Below are 19337 nucleotides of genomic sequence, written 5' to 3'. Positions count from 1 at the left end.
GAGACTAGGTTGACCCAAGACAGGTTGGATTTATGGCATTGGTTTCATATCCGACGGCGTCGACTTATTCGGTCAAATTTCCTCGATTTATAGGTGCAGAAATATTTAGGCCCTCCCTAGTGGATGGGTGCTTCAGTGGGTTTCTGAGATTGCATCAGAATAAAGCAATATGTGCGTTTTATAGAATTAACTAGTTTTATTTTAGCGAATTTCCCTATAGGGAAGTCGTTATTACCGTAGGTGGTGTGTAAAGGCCCAGACCTAGGATCGATTCACTTTTAATTTTGCTTGGCCCGAAGGGCCAAAAACATTATTCGTTCAAATTGTTGTAAAAACGTTACGGAGAAATCCCCAAAACAGTAAATTAGTCCCACTAACTCAATATAGTCAGTGATACCCCAGTAGGTCTATATTTTTCCAGCAGCATTGAAAGAATGTTGATCATGTGTTCTGTGTTTTCACTGCAATGCAAAGCACGAGTCAGTTCCTTGTGGCTGTCCGACCAAAACCGGGAATAACAAGGGCAGTAATAAAAACCTTCCTTATAATTGCGTTAAAGATAATTAAATAGAGTTTTTCTGTTTGCCAACTCTTTTTAAGGCTTAAGATTAGTCTTTTATCAAAATCACTCTATTTTTCAATGTTTGAGACATACCCTGGTAAAAAATATATAAAAAATGCCCCCGCCACATCAAACCTGTGGACTAAAATTTCAAACCTTTCTTGGTACAAAAAATGATTTACTTTTAACGTATAACTCATCAAGCTTGGGGAGAAACCTTTTTCGTGTGTTGCTTTCAATAAATTCGCAATTCAATTAAACCCAATGGATAACTATGCAAAAATACATATCAGCTGATGGGCAGGAGTAAAGAAAACAGGGATACTAAAATTTACGCTTGTTTTGCCATTGAAATTTATCTCACACTACTTTTAACTTGGGTTTAGTAAAAAACTCTGCATATGAATTTAAACGAATGGTGTTTTGGCCTCTGTGAACCTCAAAGCGAATTAAAATCGATCTGAGGGGGAAGGTATAACCATACCCTAGTAGCAAGATAATATTTATGAAATATTTTTGAAATATAATTATATATCTTTAAAATAATTTATTTATACATATTTTTAAAATATTTCAATTTGTTTATTATCTTGTTTTAAAAATATTTCTTTATAAATATTAAAAACCAAATATTAAAAAAATATTTTTGTAATTTTAGGTAAAACATATTTATTGTAACCTTAAATTAAAATATTTATGAAATATTTGTGAAAAATATTGTTATCTATATATTTTAAAAAAATTTTAAATATATATTTAAAAAAATAACAGGCCGTATATATTTTTAGGAGATAGATTATGAGCTACTGGGTTGATTTTGATGAATTAAGGTTATCAACATGTTGTTGAAAAGCCCTAGTGAAAAGATGGATGGGTCTTATAATGGTACCTATTAACCTTCAATAAATAATAAATTAAAATGAAGGGAGGACCAGAAATCCATAATATAACTTATGAGTTTTTGAACTCTAAACTTGGAGGGTTCCTAAATGTTATAAGTTAAGACACCCAGTTTGGGGTTGATAATTTAAATGAAATATACATGAAAGGAAATAAGAATAAGGTAAATAAAAAAGAGCCAACAGCGGTAAATAAAACCATATCCTGGGTTGCTGTGTTGCTAGTGCATTTGTATCCACAATGCGAATGCTTTGCTAATACTGACGCATGCGCAAGGATCGTTGGTTGAACGAAACGAAACGAACCATCTTGTCCTTCTTTCTGTCTGTCTTGTCCTTGTCCTTGCTCTGACTGAGACTGACTCAACAAATGCCGGGCCGGAGGAAGCAAAGCAGTTTTTAGAAGCATCGTTTTAATTCGTTCTAGAGCTATTGCTAGTGTTCCGCCATTATTGAAGTTTTTCTCCTTTCGTTTTCGTTGTGGTAAAACAAAACATTGAATTATTGCCGGAGCCGGAGGAAGCCAAGCAGAATCATCCCATCAAGCATAGTTTTAAGTTTTAATTCGTTCTAGTGCTAGTGTGCCGCCATTATTGAAGTTTTCTCCTTTCGTTGTGGCAAAACAAAACATAACTTATTGAATTATTTAACTTATTGTGATCTCCTCTACATTAAAGGTAAGTTCTACATTTGTTTGGTTCGAATACATTGTATTTAAATCTCATAAAATAATGTTAATTATAGGCCTAGGCCTAAGTTAGTAAGTTAGGTTAACCTATAGAGAATTTCGTGAGTTATAAAAACATAAGTAGCACAGAGTGACTTTTTGAGGATCTAAGCTTATGGTCATTGATTACAAAGTTTCACACTAATCCATTAGTATTACAACTTGGTATTGACCTTGACCACAAAGATGATGAATGTCATCAGCTATCTTTACATAGGTACCTAACTTATGTACCCTAGTAAGTTGGACATTGTTAATTGTGAATTTATATGCCAAGAAATAACCAATAGGCTAGGCCTAAGCCTAAGTTCAGTAGGTCTAACCTACAGTCTACCAAGATGAATGCTAGAAAATAGGCAACGGCCTATTACTAGTGAACTGCTAGAGAAGAAATAGGCCTAGGGGATGAAGTTCGTACAGGGGCACTGGGACTAACTTAAGTTACACCTGATTTAACTTAGGCCTAAGTGAAGCTGGTTTCGTTAGTCTCTCCTGTCCGGTCCAGGATACCAGTGTCTGCGTCCTAATCGGGTACAGTTTCTTAACTGGGCTACCTACGCTAATATCGATTGAAACTATCGATTCGATTAGTAAACCTCCATGTGTTTTTTTCACCATCAGCAAGTTTGGTTGGTTACCTTAGGTTAAAAGTTATGATAGTTTTATTTTATAGGCTAGGACCAAGCCTATCGATTAAACTTACCCTAATTAATCAATAACTTATTTTCAATTAGATAGTTTCAATCAATATTAGCATAAGTACTTAGCCCAGTTAAGCAACTAATGTATACCCTCCTAATCTTTTTAAATGCTAGGTCTAGCCTAAAATGAAATAAGTTACATTGACAATAACATAATTGGAAATATTCTACATTATGTAAATTATAGGCCTCTTCATGTCTTTTATTTGTAGGCTAGGTCTAGGCCCACACTTAGTCTAGAAACAAGCCAAACGCTAGACCTAACTAATAAAGACCAACTCTACTGTCCAATTCCTTGCAGGACTGTGGATGGAATCATCGTATTAGTGGTGGGAATCGTCGAATGAAAATAACCGAATCAATCGGTTAAACTTATTGGTGCTAAACATAAGTTACTAATACAGTTATTTTATCCTGATTTGGTCAAATCAGTCTAACCGGGCAATTTGGTAATTTAAACAAAAAGTTTTTCAGTTAAATTTATTTTACGATTTTTATATTTAAGTTTAGACCTACCTTTTTCATGTTCTTAACTTTACATAAGTTTACCTAGCCTATAGATTACTGTATTACAAACTGATATTTTTAACCGTAAAATTGTTACTTAGCCTTAGCCTATATAAGTTTTCTCTAAATAACTTAGGGTATCAGACAAGTCAAAAACAGTTTAATGAGGTGGTTGGTACTGGGTAGGCCCTACGTATTAACTAAATGTTTTTCGGTATCATCACATCATCAGGTAAAATTAGTTGTTCTTTGGATAGTGAATAATAAGTAAAATTGACTTTGCAAATCCTTGGACTAAAAATCACCGATTGACGCTGAACGACTAAAATGCTATCCAGTTTCTCATTAGATAAAAATAAAGTTTAGGCCTAATTGTGGTTTTGGCCAGTGACTAATGACTAAAATTGATTCGGTGATTCATTAAACTAAAATAAACCGATTGACGCTAAAAATAACTTAACTGATTGATTATTTGGTCATGGAAACTGTTGGGTTATCCCCATCACTAACTTAGGCTACATGATTGGTGTATCATGTAATTTATGTAAGTTATGCTTACTTAAGAAGGCCCACTTGGTCCTTTGCTGAAATTGTTCTTAGGTTAAACTAGGCCTATTTAATTGCCAAGGGTGGTGTAACTTTAGTACCTATAAGTTAATCTTATTAACTTATTTTTCACTTAAGGTAGCCTAGCCTATTAAAATCACTCCCTATTTGAAACAACGGGTCCCTTTAAACTAAGATAACTTATGTGTGTAGGCTACAACTTAGTTATTTGCTAGGCTTTATAACTTGGATAGATTTTTGTAGGCCCTAAGCTTACCTACTCTGTAAAACTTTTATTAGGCTACACATTATTATTGTAAGCTTAAAAAGTTATTTCTTAGGCAAGATTTACTTATGGTTTTTGAGAACAACTTTGGTACCGGTACCTAGATAGCCTACGTAGATCTGATTCCTCCAGTTATGGAATAAAACTGTTACTTTCTTTTTTTAAGCAATTAAACAGCAATTTAAAGTGTTAGTGTTGGTTCAGATATATGATTGGTTAAATATTTTAGCAATTACCTAGGCCTAGCTTATACAGTTACATGACACATGACAATCTGTTTTAATTATATTAATCATTTAAGAAATGACATTTTATTACAGTTATATTCAATTGAGTACCGTAGGTATCGGGGACCTACTGACTTAGGCTTAACTTACCTTAAACTGAATATGAAAAAAATGTCATCTAGGCGAAAATAGTTAGGCATGATAACTTTAATAGCCTAAGTCTAAGTTTATTATAGAACCCCGCTTAATTAATTAATTTCACTAAGTTTATGGCAATGTCAATTCAATCGAACAAAGAAAAAAAAAGTAGGTACCGGTAATTTAATTTATAACAGATAAAAATTAAATTAAGTAGTTATGCTCAATAATAACATCTTAGTGTACTAAGTTAAAGGCTAGTTCTACAGCGACAATAAAACATGTTATGAAGAGTTTAGCTTATAACTTGTTCAAACGAATACATTGATTAAATCCAACCTCATAACTTAATTTTGTCTGTCTCCTTGATAATCGTACCTTAAACTTAGCGCGCGAATGCTTATTGGCATTTGTTTAGATAAGTTATCTGGTGAACAGCTTTACTTTGGTTAATCATGTCGAGACTCTTTTTTCCAAACAGGTGTGAATCCCATTTGTTAAGCGATCAACGATAGTCGCTACAGATAGCCTAATATACATAAGTGCAATTGTGCGTGAACACCATGGATACAATACCAAATACCTACAAAAAAAAAAACAGCCTAAGTTAGGCTAACTTGAAACTCTCCTAGCTTTTTTCCCATTGCAAGTAATTTTGCCACATCCTGCAAATTGATTGGATTTTAAGTTGGTGTAACTTAGGGTCTTTATTAAACTTTACGCACATTAAATTAAAAAAAGTCATTTGAATAATTGGTTGATTCGATAAGTTTTAATTAAGTTAGTTAAAACCGGTTCTATATAACAGTACTCGAAACTTGATTTGCTTTGTGATCGTAACAAGCAACATTGTAATACAGTATAACTTATAGCCCAATAAGTACGGTGTTTTCAATATTAAATTTTGTTTTTAGGCGACATGTTGAACCCCCGACACCAAAGAATGTAGCCTAGGTGAAATAGGTGAGTTAGGTTAGGTACCAGAATTTGATGATAATCTATATAGGCCTAGGGCTACTAGAAAAAGTTATAACTAAAAATCCTGATCATATTTTTTTGTCTGTAAGACCAAGTTCTAGACACAGTTCACAGCTAATTTTTTAATTGAATAGAAAAGTAGAAACAATTTTAAGTTTGGGTGAGTTTTTTTTAACAAGCTTCTGAATCAAAACACGGGAAGTAAATTACCTACGAAAAAAAAAACACAGAACTTCCTTTAAGTTAATATTCCCTTGCTTAAAGGCCTATGGAATTTGTTTTCATTGATTGTATTAAGCTTAATGGACTTTTTAATTTCATGTTTTGTTAATTGACTCTACAGTAGTGGTATTTTTTTAAATTCTGACAAGAGAACAGACAAACACTTGATCTTGAACTTTATTTTTACTCTTAATCTTTTTTTAATGATTGTCTTGTAATATTTTTTAGACTCCTGTTTTTTTTTTTTTTCTAGTTCCTTAATTTGTTCCGTTCCTGTTACAACTAATGCCATAAGGTAGGTATGCCAAAATATAAAAAAGATATAAACAAATGTTCAAGATGGACAAAATGGAGACGAACCCATAATCATGACAACAACCCCAGTCATTCTTATGATGAACCTGATTCCGATTTCGAAACACCTCCAATCCAGGACTTGGAATCAGAACCTAATCCAATACAAAATGACCCTGAAAATATCGATTGTAGGCCTACTCAGCAAACAAGTCCTCATTCAAGTATTTCTGATCATGAAACGTTCATAACTACTTCTGAGGGCAGTGACTATAGTGCATCTGATATTTCTGATATTGAACCTAATACCGATGTGGAGTTTGTACATAATCCCCTAGAATTTTTTCCCTCAGCCGGAGTCAGCTGTGATGCAGCTCAAGAATCTGAAAGTGTTAAAGTAGCTAAATTCCTTCAAGAATGGGCTGTTGGCAATAATGTGCCCCTCAAAACACTTGACAGTCTTTTGAAGGGATTGAAAGAACATTCATGTTTCAAAGATTTACCTGCTTGTGGTAGGACAATAGTTCAAACACCTGTAGCCATAGCTAAGCGTACAGTTTTGCCAGGTTCTTATATGCACTTAGGAGTTAAAAAACAAATCTTAAAACTCCTGAAAAATGTTTCATCACACATTGATTCTGTCAGCCTTCTGGTGAACATTGATGGCCTTCCGCCTTTCAAAAGCTCACAAGGGGAATTTTACCCCATTTTAATCAAAATTCTCAACAGCCCAGATGTACAAAACTTTGTGTTGCCAGTAGGCTTGTATTATGGTCTCGAAAAGCCTGCTGACGTTAATGACTTCCTGCAAGATTTTGTTGACGAGATGAAAATCTTAATAAATGAAGGGATTGAATGGCAAGGTACTTTATTGCAGGTGTCCATTGCTGGTTTCTGTTGTGATGCGCCAGCAAGAAGTTTTGTAATGGGTACAATTGGTCATAACGGGTTTTTCTCCTGTGCAAGATGCACTGTAAAGGGCGAGACTTATGAGCGCAGACGAGTTTTCTTGGATTGCAATAGTGACAAAAGAACGCATGAAGATTTTCTGTTGAAAACTGATAGACATTATCAGTGTAAGGACACGTTGTTAACCGAGTTACCTGGCATTGATTTTGTTCATTCTTTTGTATTAGACTATATGCACCAGGTATGTCTTGGTGTGATGAGAACTTTAATTGTCGCCTGGATGTCAGGTACAAAAACATCAAAGAAGTGTAAAATCTCAAAATCACAGAGGGATTTGATTGGTACTTATTTAGTTCGGCTTAAAGAATATTTTCCCTCAGAATTTTCTCGAAAACCGCGTGATATCAAGCTTCATTTGAGATGGAAGGCAACCGAATTTAGAAGCTTTATTCTGTACACAGGGCCTGTGGTTCTTAAAGAAATTCTTCCTAGAGACAAATATTTACATTTTTTACAGCTACATCTCTCAATGACCATTTTACTGACCACCAACCTTTGCCAGTCCCAAGTAATGCGAGAAAACGCAAGACTACTTCTAGTTCATTTTGTTCAGTCAGTTGAAGGACTTTATGGGAAGGAATTCCTTACACATAATTTTCATGCTTTGATCCACTTAGTCGATGATGCAGACTACTTCATATCTACTGTAGGCCTACAAAACTTAACATTAAATGACATATCTGCATTTCCATTTGAGGAGTATCTCCATAAGATAAAAAATATGCTTAGAGGGAGAAACAAACCTTTAGAACAGATTGGCAGGAGATTACTAGAAAAGTCTCACTTGCAAAGCACATGTAGTGATACCAATGTCAAACCATATTTCCCAAAGTCGTCCTCACATTGTAATGGCCCTCTTTTAACTCTTTGTTCAGGTCCTCAGTTCTCAAAATGTGTGTTTTCATCTTTTTTCATTTCTGTGTCTGGACAAAATCAGTATTGTGGCAACGATAAGGGTGATATTATAATGGCTGCGAACTTTGCATTCTCTAGAGAGTCTAAAGAAATGGTAACCATCGGTAAAAGATTTACACTTAAAGAAAGTTTTTATGGAGAACCTCTGTTGGATAGCTCAGTATTAGGTATATACAAGGTTTCAAAATTGTCAGATTGGGAAACGTGGCCAGTATCATCCATAGTAAGAAAGTTTGTGTGTCTTCCTTACAAAGAGAGCTTCGTTGCATTCCCCTTGTGTCATACTTAAGATTACAATTATATTGTACTTTTTTTTACAAGTATTTAGGCTATTCACAATCTATTCTGTACTAGAACAATAAGTAAATTTCATGACAATTTAACATTGGTTAGTTACACTCCATCACAATATACAAAGTGCACTAAAATTCAAAAATTTAACTAGAAACGATTTGGAAGGTCTATTGGATTAACTCTTTTGAGCCTATATGTAGCTTCACTATTATCTAGGAGGTTAACTGCCAAGACATTTGGATGGCTTTCTAATTTTCTTTGATATTTTTCGCTTCTTTTTTTATTCCCTCTCTAATATAGGCTAGGGTAATTTTGTATGTTGATGAATAACTTTATTTTTGACAAACCAAGGTGCTTGTAAAATTTTTCTTAGTGTTTTGGATTGAAATCTTTTAACTATTTCTATGTTTGAGTTTGAAGTGGTTCACCAGAGTTGGATACCGTAGGTCTAAATAGGTTTCAATATATGGATGGTAATTTGTTTTCAACAGATAATTTAGAATTTCGATTAATAAGCCAATCTAGTTTGTTTGTATTTAAATTTAAATGAAGTCGTTTGTTCCAAATGTGTGAATGCCATGTAAGCCGTCTGTCCAGATGGCATACTAAGGTACTTCTTCGTTGGATTGTGGAAGTATGGCATTATTCAATGTTACTGGGGGGCAAGTTCTTGTTGACATAAGTAGGCCTAAATGTAAATTGAACTGATTCTGTTTCATTCACTTTAATTTTCCAATTTTGTAGCCACTGAGACAAATTGTCTAATGCAGCCTGAAGGTTATATGATGCCAGAATAGGATCCTGATTGTTAAGTATAAGCTTGTATTTCTTTTGTAATGCCATTCTTGTTCTAAATCAATATTATTTTAGTGGATCAACATGTGGTCTATTGTAAAACGACTTGAAGATGGGAACTTTGACCTTGTACCAAATAGTTGGGTACAATCCCATGAAGAGTGTCTGTACCCAAATACAGGGCTAAGCCAGATTAAAAAAAGTGCTAAGAATAATGAGGGCCCTCAAGAGGGCTGGGAGACGGTCCATATTGAAATCAAGAAAAGGAACATAGGTAAGTATTCATCAATGATTTTCATAACGATTATTGTCGTGAAGACCACTGGATCTTAAGATTTAACAAACAAATTGTTTTGTAAGCAAATTGTACCACCATATTTCACCTAAGGGTAAAATATTTAAACTTTTGAAGAAATTTAATTTTAAAGTTAAGTTGTGTATTGAGGTACAGTTGTTTTTAAAGTAATTATTCGGTTACTTTTATAATACAATAAGAAGGATAGGAATGTCGAGTTTTTTTAATACCAGTTATAAGAAGATACTTTATGTGCCATTTTTTACGCTGCTCGCTCAGCAAGCTTTTTAATAACGCTCAATATATGACTAACTTAACTACAACTGCTGCTGTGCTGTGTACAAATTGTAATGTGACTATTATTTAAAAACAACCCAATAGATTTGTAATGATTCTCTGCTAAAGGATCAAACTGTTGACTTGCACGCTGGTTAAAAGTAGTGAAAAGCCTATTAAAAAATTCAATGTTACCCAGTTTTAAGGTAATTGGCAAATCCTTACTTATTATAATAGAGAAAAGGATAAATTCTTAATAGATTTCCTTTTGTAAAATATATAACACCAACATCATGATAATATTGACTTTATTAAACAGGCCTACAGGTACCACTAACTACATTTAATTTATATGTTTAATACTAGCCTATTCATGTTGTAGGTATATAATATTAAATCCTCTACTGTACAAATATATTTTGCTTACTTTGTACAGTAGAGAAAATTTTACTCATGTGGTGAAGGGCTAGAATTTCTTAAACAGTGGCTTGTTCTATTTCAGATGATTTTGACCGAGGCATGAGGGACGTTATACGATACACTCAAGGCAAAAGATCAATCACCTCTTCGGAGAATGAGGAAAAGGGTAGGGGGAGAAGAAAAAAACAAAAGAGGAGGATTTTTGATGACGACTCAAATAATGATGAAACTTCTGAGAGCGAAACTACTAGTCCAAGCTGTTCCAAAATCACATTTAAGCCATCTGCAGTGGTCACTAGTCCCCCGCCAAATTTTCCATCCTTGCTGGTTCCCCGAACCCCACAGCCCGAGGCCCAAAATAAGCAGGCGCCACCTCAGTGCAAAATTGCAAAGGGGAGGAAGCACTTGTGTGCTTTTGATGATAACATCTCTAACTCTACCTCCAATGCACACGTATTGTGCCATCTGTCACGTAAGTTATAAGCTCGATATATAATTAATTGTTCATTTACCTTACAAAAGTCAATTTAATATCAGGCTAAGGTAAATTATATGAATTGGGAAACATGGAATGAGTTTTCATGTATAACACTGATGTGTGGAGATAATAAACAGCTAAAAATTATTACTGTCAAGTTACAAATCTACGGTTTTTGTTTCTTTCCATAAGTTCTGTACAGGCAGCTGCTTTTATCGTGTTCAAAAAATCCCTCAATTTTGCTGCAGTATTGGTTAAAAATTAAATATTAAAAATTTTTTATTTAATTAAATAGACACAAGAATGTTATATGACTAAACAATGTAGGCTGTGCACACAAACTGTATCTATAATGTTACAGAAACTGATGTGATGGTAATTTTTTATTTAACTTAACCTTGGCTGGGTGGTGGGGTGTTATTAGCGCTTGTCTTTAATTGCGAAGAAAGCCAGATGGATCCTGAGAAAGTTAGAAGCTTTTTGATGGGTTAATTCTTGGTCCAGAATCTGGTTGTGTCCTAAATATAACCTTGTGCGCAATAACAACTTTGGGCTCAAAATTCATTATAGTTCATAAAAATAGCTTTTTATGGCACGTTCTATTGTTGAGAATGTACTGGCTACAATTTTAGTATCGTAGCTCAATTTTCCTTTGCTGGGTCTTAATAGTACTGTATAATCAAATCCCTACTTACAATCAACATGATACAAATGCTCATTTTGATTTAGAATGTTGTTTTACATACGTGTTTTGTATGGATTTTTCCAGAGAATTTGATCAGCATGAAAGGGAACATGGCCTACTTCAAGGAGATGCTAGAAAACATCTCTTCCAAATTGGACCAGTTAGCGAGCAGGCCTAGTAATGATGGCCTTCAAAGTGAAGCTGTTTGCAGCAGTGAAAACATTTTGGCAACCCTAGATGGGTTTCCCATTTCCAATAGGAAAGATCTTTCAGAAATGGAAGAAAATCTTAAAAGCCAGGAAAATTTCAATCAAGCAGTAAGTGTCATTCTATAATTCAAGTCTATTGAATATAATTATTTTTTCTAAGACATTAGAGTTGATCATGTTGTTCTTTGACTGTTAGTTTTTATAAAATTTTAAATGTTGTGTGAAGTCATGTTAACCCTCCATTTATATCAATTATTTAAGATCTGCAATGTGCATATTTTAACCCAAATATGAGTGTAGGATGAGTGGTGTGATCTTGTAGTCTTGTTAGTGACTAAGACTGACATGTTCCTTAGACTGTTAATTAATAGCCCATACAGCCAATGGTAACTAAAGGGACCCACAGGTTATAGTGGAATCCGAACCACATTTTTCCTTGCAATTAAAAAATTGGTCTCATCATCAGGATAGTACCGGTACTGCGGATATCCATAGTACTCACTAGTGCGGGCGTTAATCCACACCAGGGACTATCGCATCCACAGTGCATGTCTATATGATGTCACTATGTGATGTCACAATTCGTGACATCCTTGTAAAAAAACTGTAAACTTTAACAGCATTTTTCTCATCCTACTTACATATAGAAAGCATGTAAAATTACAATTAATTTTAACTTGGAATTAAATATTTTTGACTCAAAGAGGCGAGAGATAGAAACAGTATGCAATTCATTGAAAATGTAGGAAACTAGGTTGATTTTCATATTTAACCATTAAACGTTCAATGTTATATTTTGGAAGGCAAAAATAATCTGTAAAATACTTATAAAAAGTGTTTGGGCCGTGTTTTTTCAAAGTAAAGTGTTGAAAAATTGAAAAATTTACTGCACCGTCTTTTAGTCCTCTTCATTCCCAACCATTGTTTTCGGGTCAGATTGAAGCTAAGGCTTATTGATCTTGAGATTATTAGTGTCAAAAGATCATCTATTATTTTAAAAACCGCCATTTAAAAAAATATTATTTTGCGGGGTTGAAATAGAAATTTCATTTCTACATTACTCGGGGAATTTCTTTTTGGTTGTGACCCAAAAACTACCTGCATACCAAATTTAACTTTCTAGCAGTTAGATCCCCCCAGAATTTGTATCCCCCCAGTAGGCAGATAAGTACACTTCTGGTTGTATACTTTGATGGAATATAAATTCCATTAGCCTATTTATTTAATAAAACTTAGGAAAGAAATAATTTACAAACCAAAACCTAACACTAGTGATATACAGCATTACTTAAACCTATAATTTTTTAGGTAAATGCTCTCTCAGCATGTGCTGAAAAAAGTAGCTTGTCCCGTACTGTGACAAGTACACTTCGCAAACTGATAACAATTCAACTAGCCTCCCAGTTCACCTGGAAAGGGATGAAGAGGAAGGATCACAGGATAGATAAAATGGCTTTCAAAGACCTACGACTTGCAAAACTGCTCTTTGGTTTGTTAACCTTTTATATAGCATTTTTCTTGCAACTCTTAAAGTATTACTTGATTTGATAGTCTTTATGTATTATTTAACATTCAAATTTAAAAATTGGTATAAACTCATTATAATTTTATAATAATAATGTATCATGTGCAGCATTATAAAAGACAGGCTGTGTGTGTCAGAGTGTGAAAATTCATTTAATTAAAGAAATGAACCGAATGGGCCAAAACTTGATATAGATTATGTTCCTGCTTAACATATAGACGTGCCACGGCCCTGAAATTCCTTAAAAAGCTTCCATTACCCTCCTGGGAAATATTTTATTGATATGATTCCTTGGTGAAAGATACTAACACAGAACTTGCTTTGGCAGAATAGCTGCTTTAACTATTTTGATTAAAGTTTCATCGTTTCATAGGCTTATAAATGCGCCAAATAAAATAGTTCCACTCTGATTCCTGAAAAACCCAGGTTCAAAAGTTAAGGTAAATTAAAAATTTAGAACTAGGTTTTTATTTAGTTAAAAAAATTATGGCTGTATGTAAAGTATTTTGAAACCATTAAAAAAGCTTAGAAAGCCAAGTAATTTGGCGTGTTGATGCATAACGTTAAGGTATATAGTCATCAAGAAGTTACTCCCACCTTTTACCCATCCAACAAAACGAGGGAGAAAGTATGTGTCAGTTTTCTGACACCGTTTATTATAAATAATTTTCATTTATGATCACAATAGAAAGGTTACTATTTCATAGCCATCCCTCACGTTTTCATTCATTTGAGTTTCCCCTACTGTACTAAGTATTCATGTTGAGAATTAACATAGGCCTATTTTTAAACATCGGCAATAAACTTTTTGCTAATTATCTTATTGTATTTGTCTTAACCCATTGGCGCCGACTTACGAGCGTTACTCGTATGGCCGCTGCAGGCCCGGCGGCCGACTTACGAGAGCCGCTCGTGTCACCGCTAGGCAGCGCCATTTTTTATTTAGTTATTATTATTTTTCGCCCTTTTTGTTTCTTCTTACTATTATAATGTTTATAAATATATTGCTTCTTGATTTGTGTATTTACTCATTTATTTTAGCGAATAACAAACAATTTTGTGTTGCCATGGAAACCACAATCACCAAAAATCAGCTGCGGTACGGTAAACAAACAATTTAAAAAAAATTTTATTACTTATAAAAGTTCACAACTTTTAATTTTTCTACGTAGGGAATCGATTGCACTTTATAATAGTAGTGTTATTTGGTGTCTGGATTAATCTTGGAATTTGTATATCAAATTTACTTTCAAAATATTGTTTTTAAAATTTTTATTTTTATAATCTTTATATATATATATATATTTTTAGTTTAGAACTTTGACTATCCAATTACCACTTTTCTGTAGACAATTTTACTGTGAACAAAATGGTGAAAGAATTATTAATTTATTACCTAAGGTTTTCTTTCTATAGCAGTTAAAGTAAAAGTTTACAAATTCGGTAAAATTAATTGCCGCCAGAGGGTGCTGCAGGTAGGCATTAATTCCTTCCCCAATGGGTTGATTCTTATATAAAGTATCAGCTGTAGAGCTGTTAAAATTTTTCATTATGGAATTTCACAAAAACTGGATCTATTACCTTTTAATTCCATTACAATCCTCTAAAATACATTAAAGCAAAATATGAGGATCATAGAAAATTGACCAGCTATTACCTTGTAACTTGTGTGAGCTAAACCCCTTATGTATGTTTTAGTAAATAATATATTTATTTGTTTTAGGTGTAACAGCAAAATGTGTTCAAGGGAAGGAGGACATCGATTTTTCAAAAGTCGCTACTATAGCAGCAAGCTGGCTGGCCCAGTCTGCTGCTAAACATGACAAATTGTAAGTATAAACCTACTATATTGTTGTAGGCCATACATTTTTAACATTATAATATTCACTTTATCCCCTATACATCGTATACAGAGAAAGTATTGTTTTGATCAACATTTTTGAGTTTGAGTTTTTTGTGTATAGTTTTGGGTCCCCCTGAACCTAAAAGAGTGGTTTTTGGAGTGATAATTGCCTGGGGAAACAATTGCCAAGTAGATCCAACTACAAGTATAAAAGATTATTAGTACTGATTTACAACAAATTCTGTTTTGATTAACCTTGTTGGGAATAATATAATTTTAATTGCCTTGTCTTATTACAGGGGACAGCAAGTAGAAGATCAAACAGGCGAGCCTCAATGAAACCATAAGAGCCCTCAAGCATGGTTACTATATTTTCCTATGGGATTCTTCAAAGTCACTTTTCACTGTCCAATGTGTTTATTTGGATACCAAACTATCTCTAAAAATTCCGGAAATTCTATGTATTTTTTAGAACATACATCTCAACAAGTTGTACTAATTGTTGTATTGTTATAATTTGTTTTATTGTCATACTTTATGTGTTGTTATTCTTGTATATGATTGAAATTATTCTTGAATTTTTCGCAACAGGCCTAATTATAACATTTTTTGTCTAAGCTGTGCTCACACAATAGGCCTATCAGGGATTTAGGCTATTAATTTGGTTGGCTGGTTTCTGCATCGCTCCAATATAAATATTACAATATTGTCCTATGAGATTCTAGCTCAAAGCCAATTTTCACTGTCCAATGTGTTAATTTGGATACCAAACTATCTCTAAAAATTCCGGCAATTCAATGTATTTTTTAGAACATACCTCTCAACAAGTTGTACTAATTGTTGTATTGTTATAGTTTGTTTTATTGTCATACTTTATGTGTTGTTATTCTTGTAGATGTTTGAAATTATTCTTGAATTTTTTGCAATAGGCCTAATTATAACATTTTTTGTCTAAGCTGTGCTCACACAATAGGCCCATCAGGGATTTAGGCTATTAATTTGGTTGGCTGGTTTCTGCATCGCTCCAATATAAATATTACAATATTGTCCTATGAGATTCTAGCTCAAAGCCAATTTTCACTGTCCAATGTGTTAATTTTGATACCAAACTATCTCTAAAAATTCCGGCAATTCACTGTATTTTTTAGAACATACCTCTCAACAAGTTGTACTAATTGTTGTATTTTTATAATTTGTTTATAGTCATACTTAATGTGTTGTTATTCTTGTAGATGTTTGAAATTATTCTTGAATTTTTTGCAATAGGCCTAATTATAACATTTTTTGTCTAAGCTGTGCTCACACAATAGGCCCATCAGGGATTTAGGCTATTAATTTGGTTGGCTGGTTTCTGCATCGCTCTAATATAAATATTACAATATTGTCCTATGAGATTCTAGCTCAAAGCCAATTTTCACTGTCCAATGTCTTAATTTGGATACCAAACTATTTCTAAAAATACCGGCAATTCTATGTATTTTTTAGAACATACATCTCAACAAGTTGAACTAATTGTTGTATTGTTATAATTTGTTTTATAGTCATACTTAATGTGTTGTTATTCTTGTATTTGTTTGAAATTATTCTTGAATTTTTTGCAATAGGCCTAATTATAACATTTTCTTTCTAAGCTGTGCTCACACAATAGGCCCATCGGGGATTTAGGCTATTAATTTGGTTGGCTGGTTTCTGCATCGATCCAATATAAATATTACTATATTGTCCTTTGAGATTCTAGCTCAAAGTCAATTTTCACTGTCCAATGTTTTGAATACCAAACTATTTCTAAAAATAACGGCAATTCTATGTATTTTTTAGAACATACATCTCAACAAGTTGTACTAATTAATTGTTGTATTGTTATAATTAGTTGTATTGTCATATTTTATGTGTGGTTATTTTTGTATTGGTTTGAAATAATCATAATGTTTTTTTACTAAGAGCTGTTTTCATTTCCCAAGTGACTGCTTTAATTTTTCTTTAAGTATGCTATTATACTTTTAGCTATGTGGTAATTGGTTATAGGTAAATGAAATCAATAAATGTAATATTTTTTCTGACAATTTTACTGATTAAGCAATATTCTATAATGATGATTGACTAAAATTTAATAGGATTAGTTTGAGCCTCTAAACAGAGTTTATAAAATTTATTTTTATCAATCACAAAAGGTTTACAGAGAATATAATGGGGTTTAGTAACTTAATAGATTGTACATTGTGATAAGAATTAATATATTGTGTCTCAAATGATATTTTAAAATACCACAAAAATACTTTTGATATCAAAATAAGGGTTAGTTGCTTATTAACAATTTATAAATTAATTTTAAAATATATTTTTAAAATTTTTTAATAATAAAAATATTAAATTTAAAATATATTTTAAATATTGTGTATAGGCATTGTTAATATTTTAAAATATTTTAAAAATATTAAGTATTTACTGAAAAAAGTGCATGGAAATATTTTCAAAACATACTTTGAAATATTAATAAAATATATATTTTAAGATGTTTAAATATTACTATCATATTTAAAAAATATTTACAATATATTGTTTACAACATTTCTTAAATATTTTTAAATATGTTTAAAATATTGCAAAATTACTGAAAATGGTGCATATGAATATTTATAAAATATATTGTACATATTTTATACTTATATTTTAATATTTTATACAAATTTTAAAAAAGAATTTTGTAATATTTTAAAAATATCATTTTGCTACTAGGGTACGATAATAAAATAATAATATATATTTATAATATAATAGAACAAATAATAATGGACATACACTGCAATAGCTTATTCCCTATATGGGGAATAATTCGCTAATAACCCATGAAATCAATACCGTAAAACTGGATTTAAAGTAATGTAAAGCGATACTAGATTATTCAACTCTGTACAAAACGACGTGAAGGATGCAGATAAGAGAAGTTTACAATTACGAGGAGATGAAGAACTTTGAGGTATGCAGTGCACCAAAACAATATTTAGACAGGATAAGGCAAGTTCCGAGACACGGGGATGTTCCAAGAACAGGCAGGAACGGCTCCTCAGACATTCCACTCTGAACGTTACTTCTCGGAACCTAATCGTATGAGGAAAAGTCTGTTAATACGGGGAACAATACCCGAATATCCAACACAGTCAAGACACCACTTTCCACTTTACTGGCTTGTAATATTTCACATGTTTTTATTTTATAACCAGCTTAATCATAGTAAATTCAACCACTGTTGTTAATTCGATAAATAAATAAACAAACAGTCCAAACTTGAGAAACGAGAGAAAAGTCTTCCGTAGAGGTACGAAGTACAATTTTACTTCAACTTCATCCTACTCAAAGTTTTAAGACAGGTAGGCCTACTGTTATAGTAATTCAACCTATTTTTTGAGCTGGTGAATTTTCTCAGTAAAAATCTAGTACAAGCAAGCAGAGTGTCCGTTCAACCATTTTGGACATGGCTAACGCTGATTGTATTTGGTTAATTTGGCTAAATAAATGACTTATGACTTACAACCACAGAAAACATACTGTTCAACGGACGGTGATGTTGGGATGTTCGATCTTGACAGCTCAAAACTAAAACTTATCCATATATAAATGCGAAATTCCGATCAATGCACAGGCCAAACCATAGCACCTAGAAGCATGAGATTTTGCATACATATTCCTCTCATAGCAGGCAGACGATAAGAAGCGATTTTAACAAAATTTCCAATGGGCCCCGCCCCGCAGAAGGTTAGCATAGCATGGAGTTCGTATTAGGAAGAATAATATTGTTGGTTCGTGATTCAGCAGTGTGCTAGGTAGTCCGATCTTAATAATCAATAGCTCAAATGAAAGCTGGGATTTCACAAAAGGTTTTTAGACCAAAACATAAAGGGTAATGTAATTAGAACTGCTGGGATACATCTTTAATTGAAGTAAAAAATCAAATTTATATTTTGTTTAGAGTAATACATTAGATAAATTAATGATGATGCTTGATGACAAATATGTGCTTGAAATTTGCATAGCTTTATTTTAAGACCAAAATTATGAAAATTGGTCGGTCAGAAGAGCCAAACGAAATAGAAAAAACCAAATTTAACTTCCATAAGAAATGTACAGGGAGGTAGTTTGTGCATTTAACTCGAACCGTCAAAATTAATTCCGATGCTTATTGATAGCAAATCTGTGGTGCGTCCATACCTTTTAGTTTAAGGCCAAAATTATGAAAATCGGTCGGGTAGAAGAGCTAACCAGGACACGGAAAAGAAAAACCAATAATTTTTATAGATGGCAATAATTGGTTTACCAGTATGCATGGTCTAATCATACGCAACATATTGTGTTAATAATTTAACAGCTTATTGTTACTGTATATTGTTATTTTGTTTTATTTGTCTTTGGTTAAATTTGTTGTTGTTAACAATTTGCGTATGTGTTTAAAAGTGTGTTCCTTATGTTAAGTGATCCTAATAGTGCTTATAATCTGTTAATCTGTACCATTAATATTAGTGAGAAAAAAAAGTGTTGTATGGATTTCATA

The 19337-nt window shown here is 32.8% G+C and overlaps 2 protein-coding genes across 3 annotated transcripts in view; both read left to right on the top strand.

Moving 5' to 3' along the window:
- LOC129002071 (uncharacterized) overlaps window positions 1–19337 on the top strand; it is a 57497-nt gene that overhangs the window by 16013 nt on the left and 22147 nt on the right. The gene's annotated exons all lie outside the window — the stretch shown is intronic.
- LOC129002072 (uncharacterized) lies at window positions 1798–16707 on the top strand. Of its 2 annotated transcripts, XM_054429594.1 has the most exons (8): window positions 1798–2138; window positions 5508–5556; window positions 9136–9334; window positions 10134–10523; window positions 11299–11531; window positions 12732–12912; window positions 14672–14777; window positions 15091–16707. In XM_054429594.1, the coding sequence occupies exons 3-8, from the start codon at window positions 9145–9147 to the stop codon at window positions 15128–15130; spliced, it is 1140 nt and encodes a 379-aa protein (XP_054285569.1). In that variant the 5' UTR covers window positions 1798–2138; window positions 5508–5556; window positions 9136–9144; the 3' UTR covers window positions 15131–16707. The 2 variants fall into 2 exon arrangements, with proteins under 2 accessions (XP_054285569.1, XP_054285568.1); XM_054429593.1 differs by lacking the exon at window positions 5508–5556.

Source organism: Macrosteles quadrilineatus, unplaced genomic scaffold (assembly GCF_028750875.1).
Source record: "Macrosteles quadrilineatus isolate MER2022 unplaced genomic scaffold, UCM_ALF_1.0 Scaffold_9__3_contigs__length_116548681, whole genome shotgun sequence".
Lineage (NCBI taxonomy): Eukaryota > Metazoa > Arthropoda > Insecta > Hemiptera > Cicadellidae > Macrosteles > Macrosteles quadrilineatus.
The sequence above is the reverse complement of the archived record's forward strand: the minus strand, read 5'-3'. Positions and strand labels throughout refer to the sequence as shown.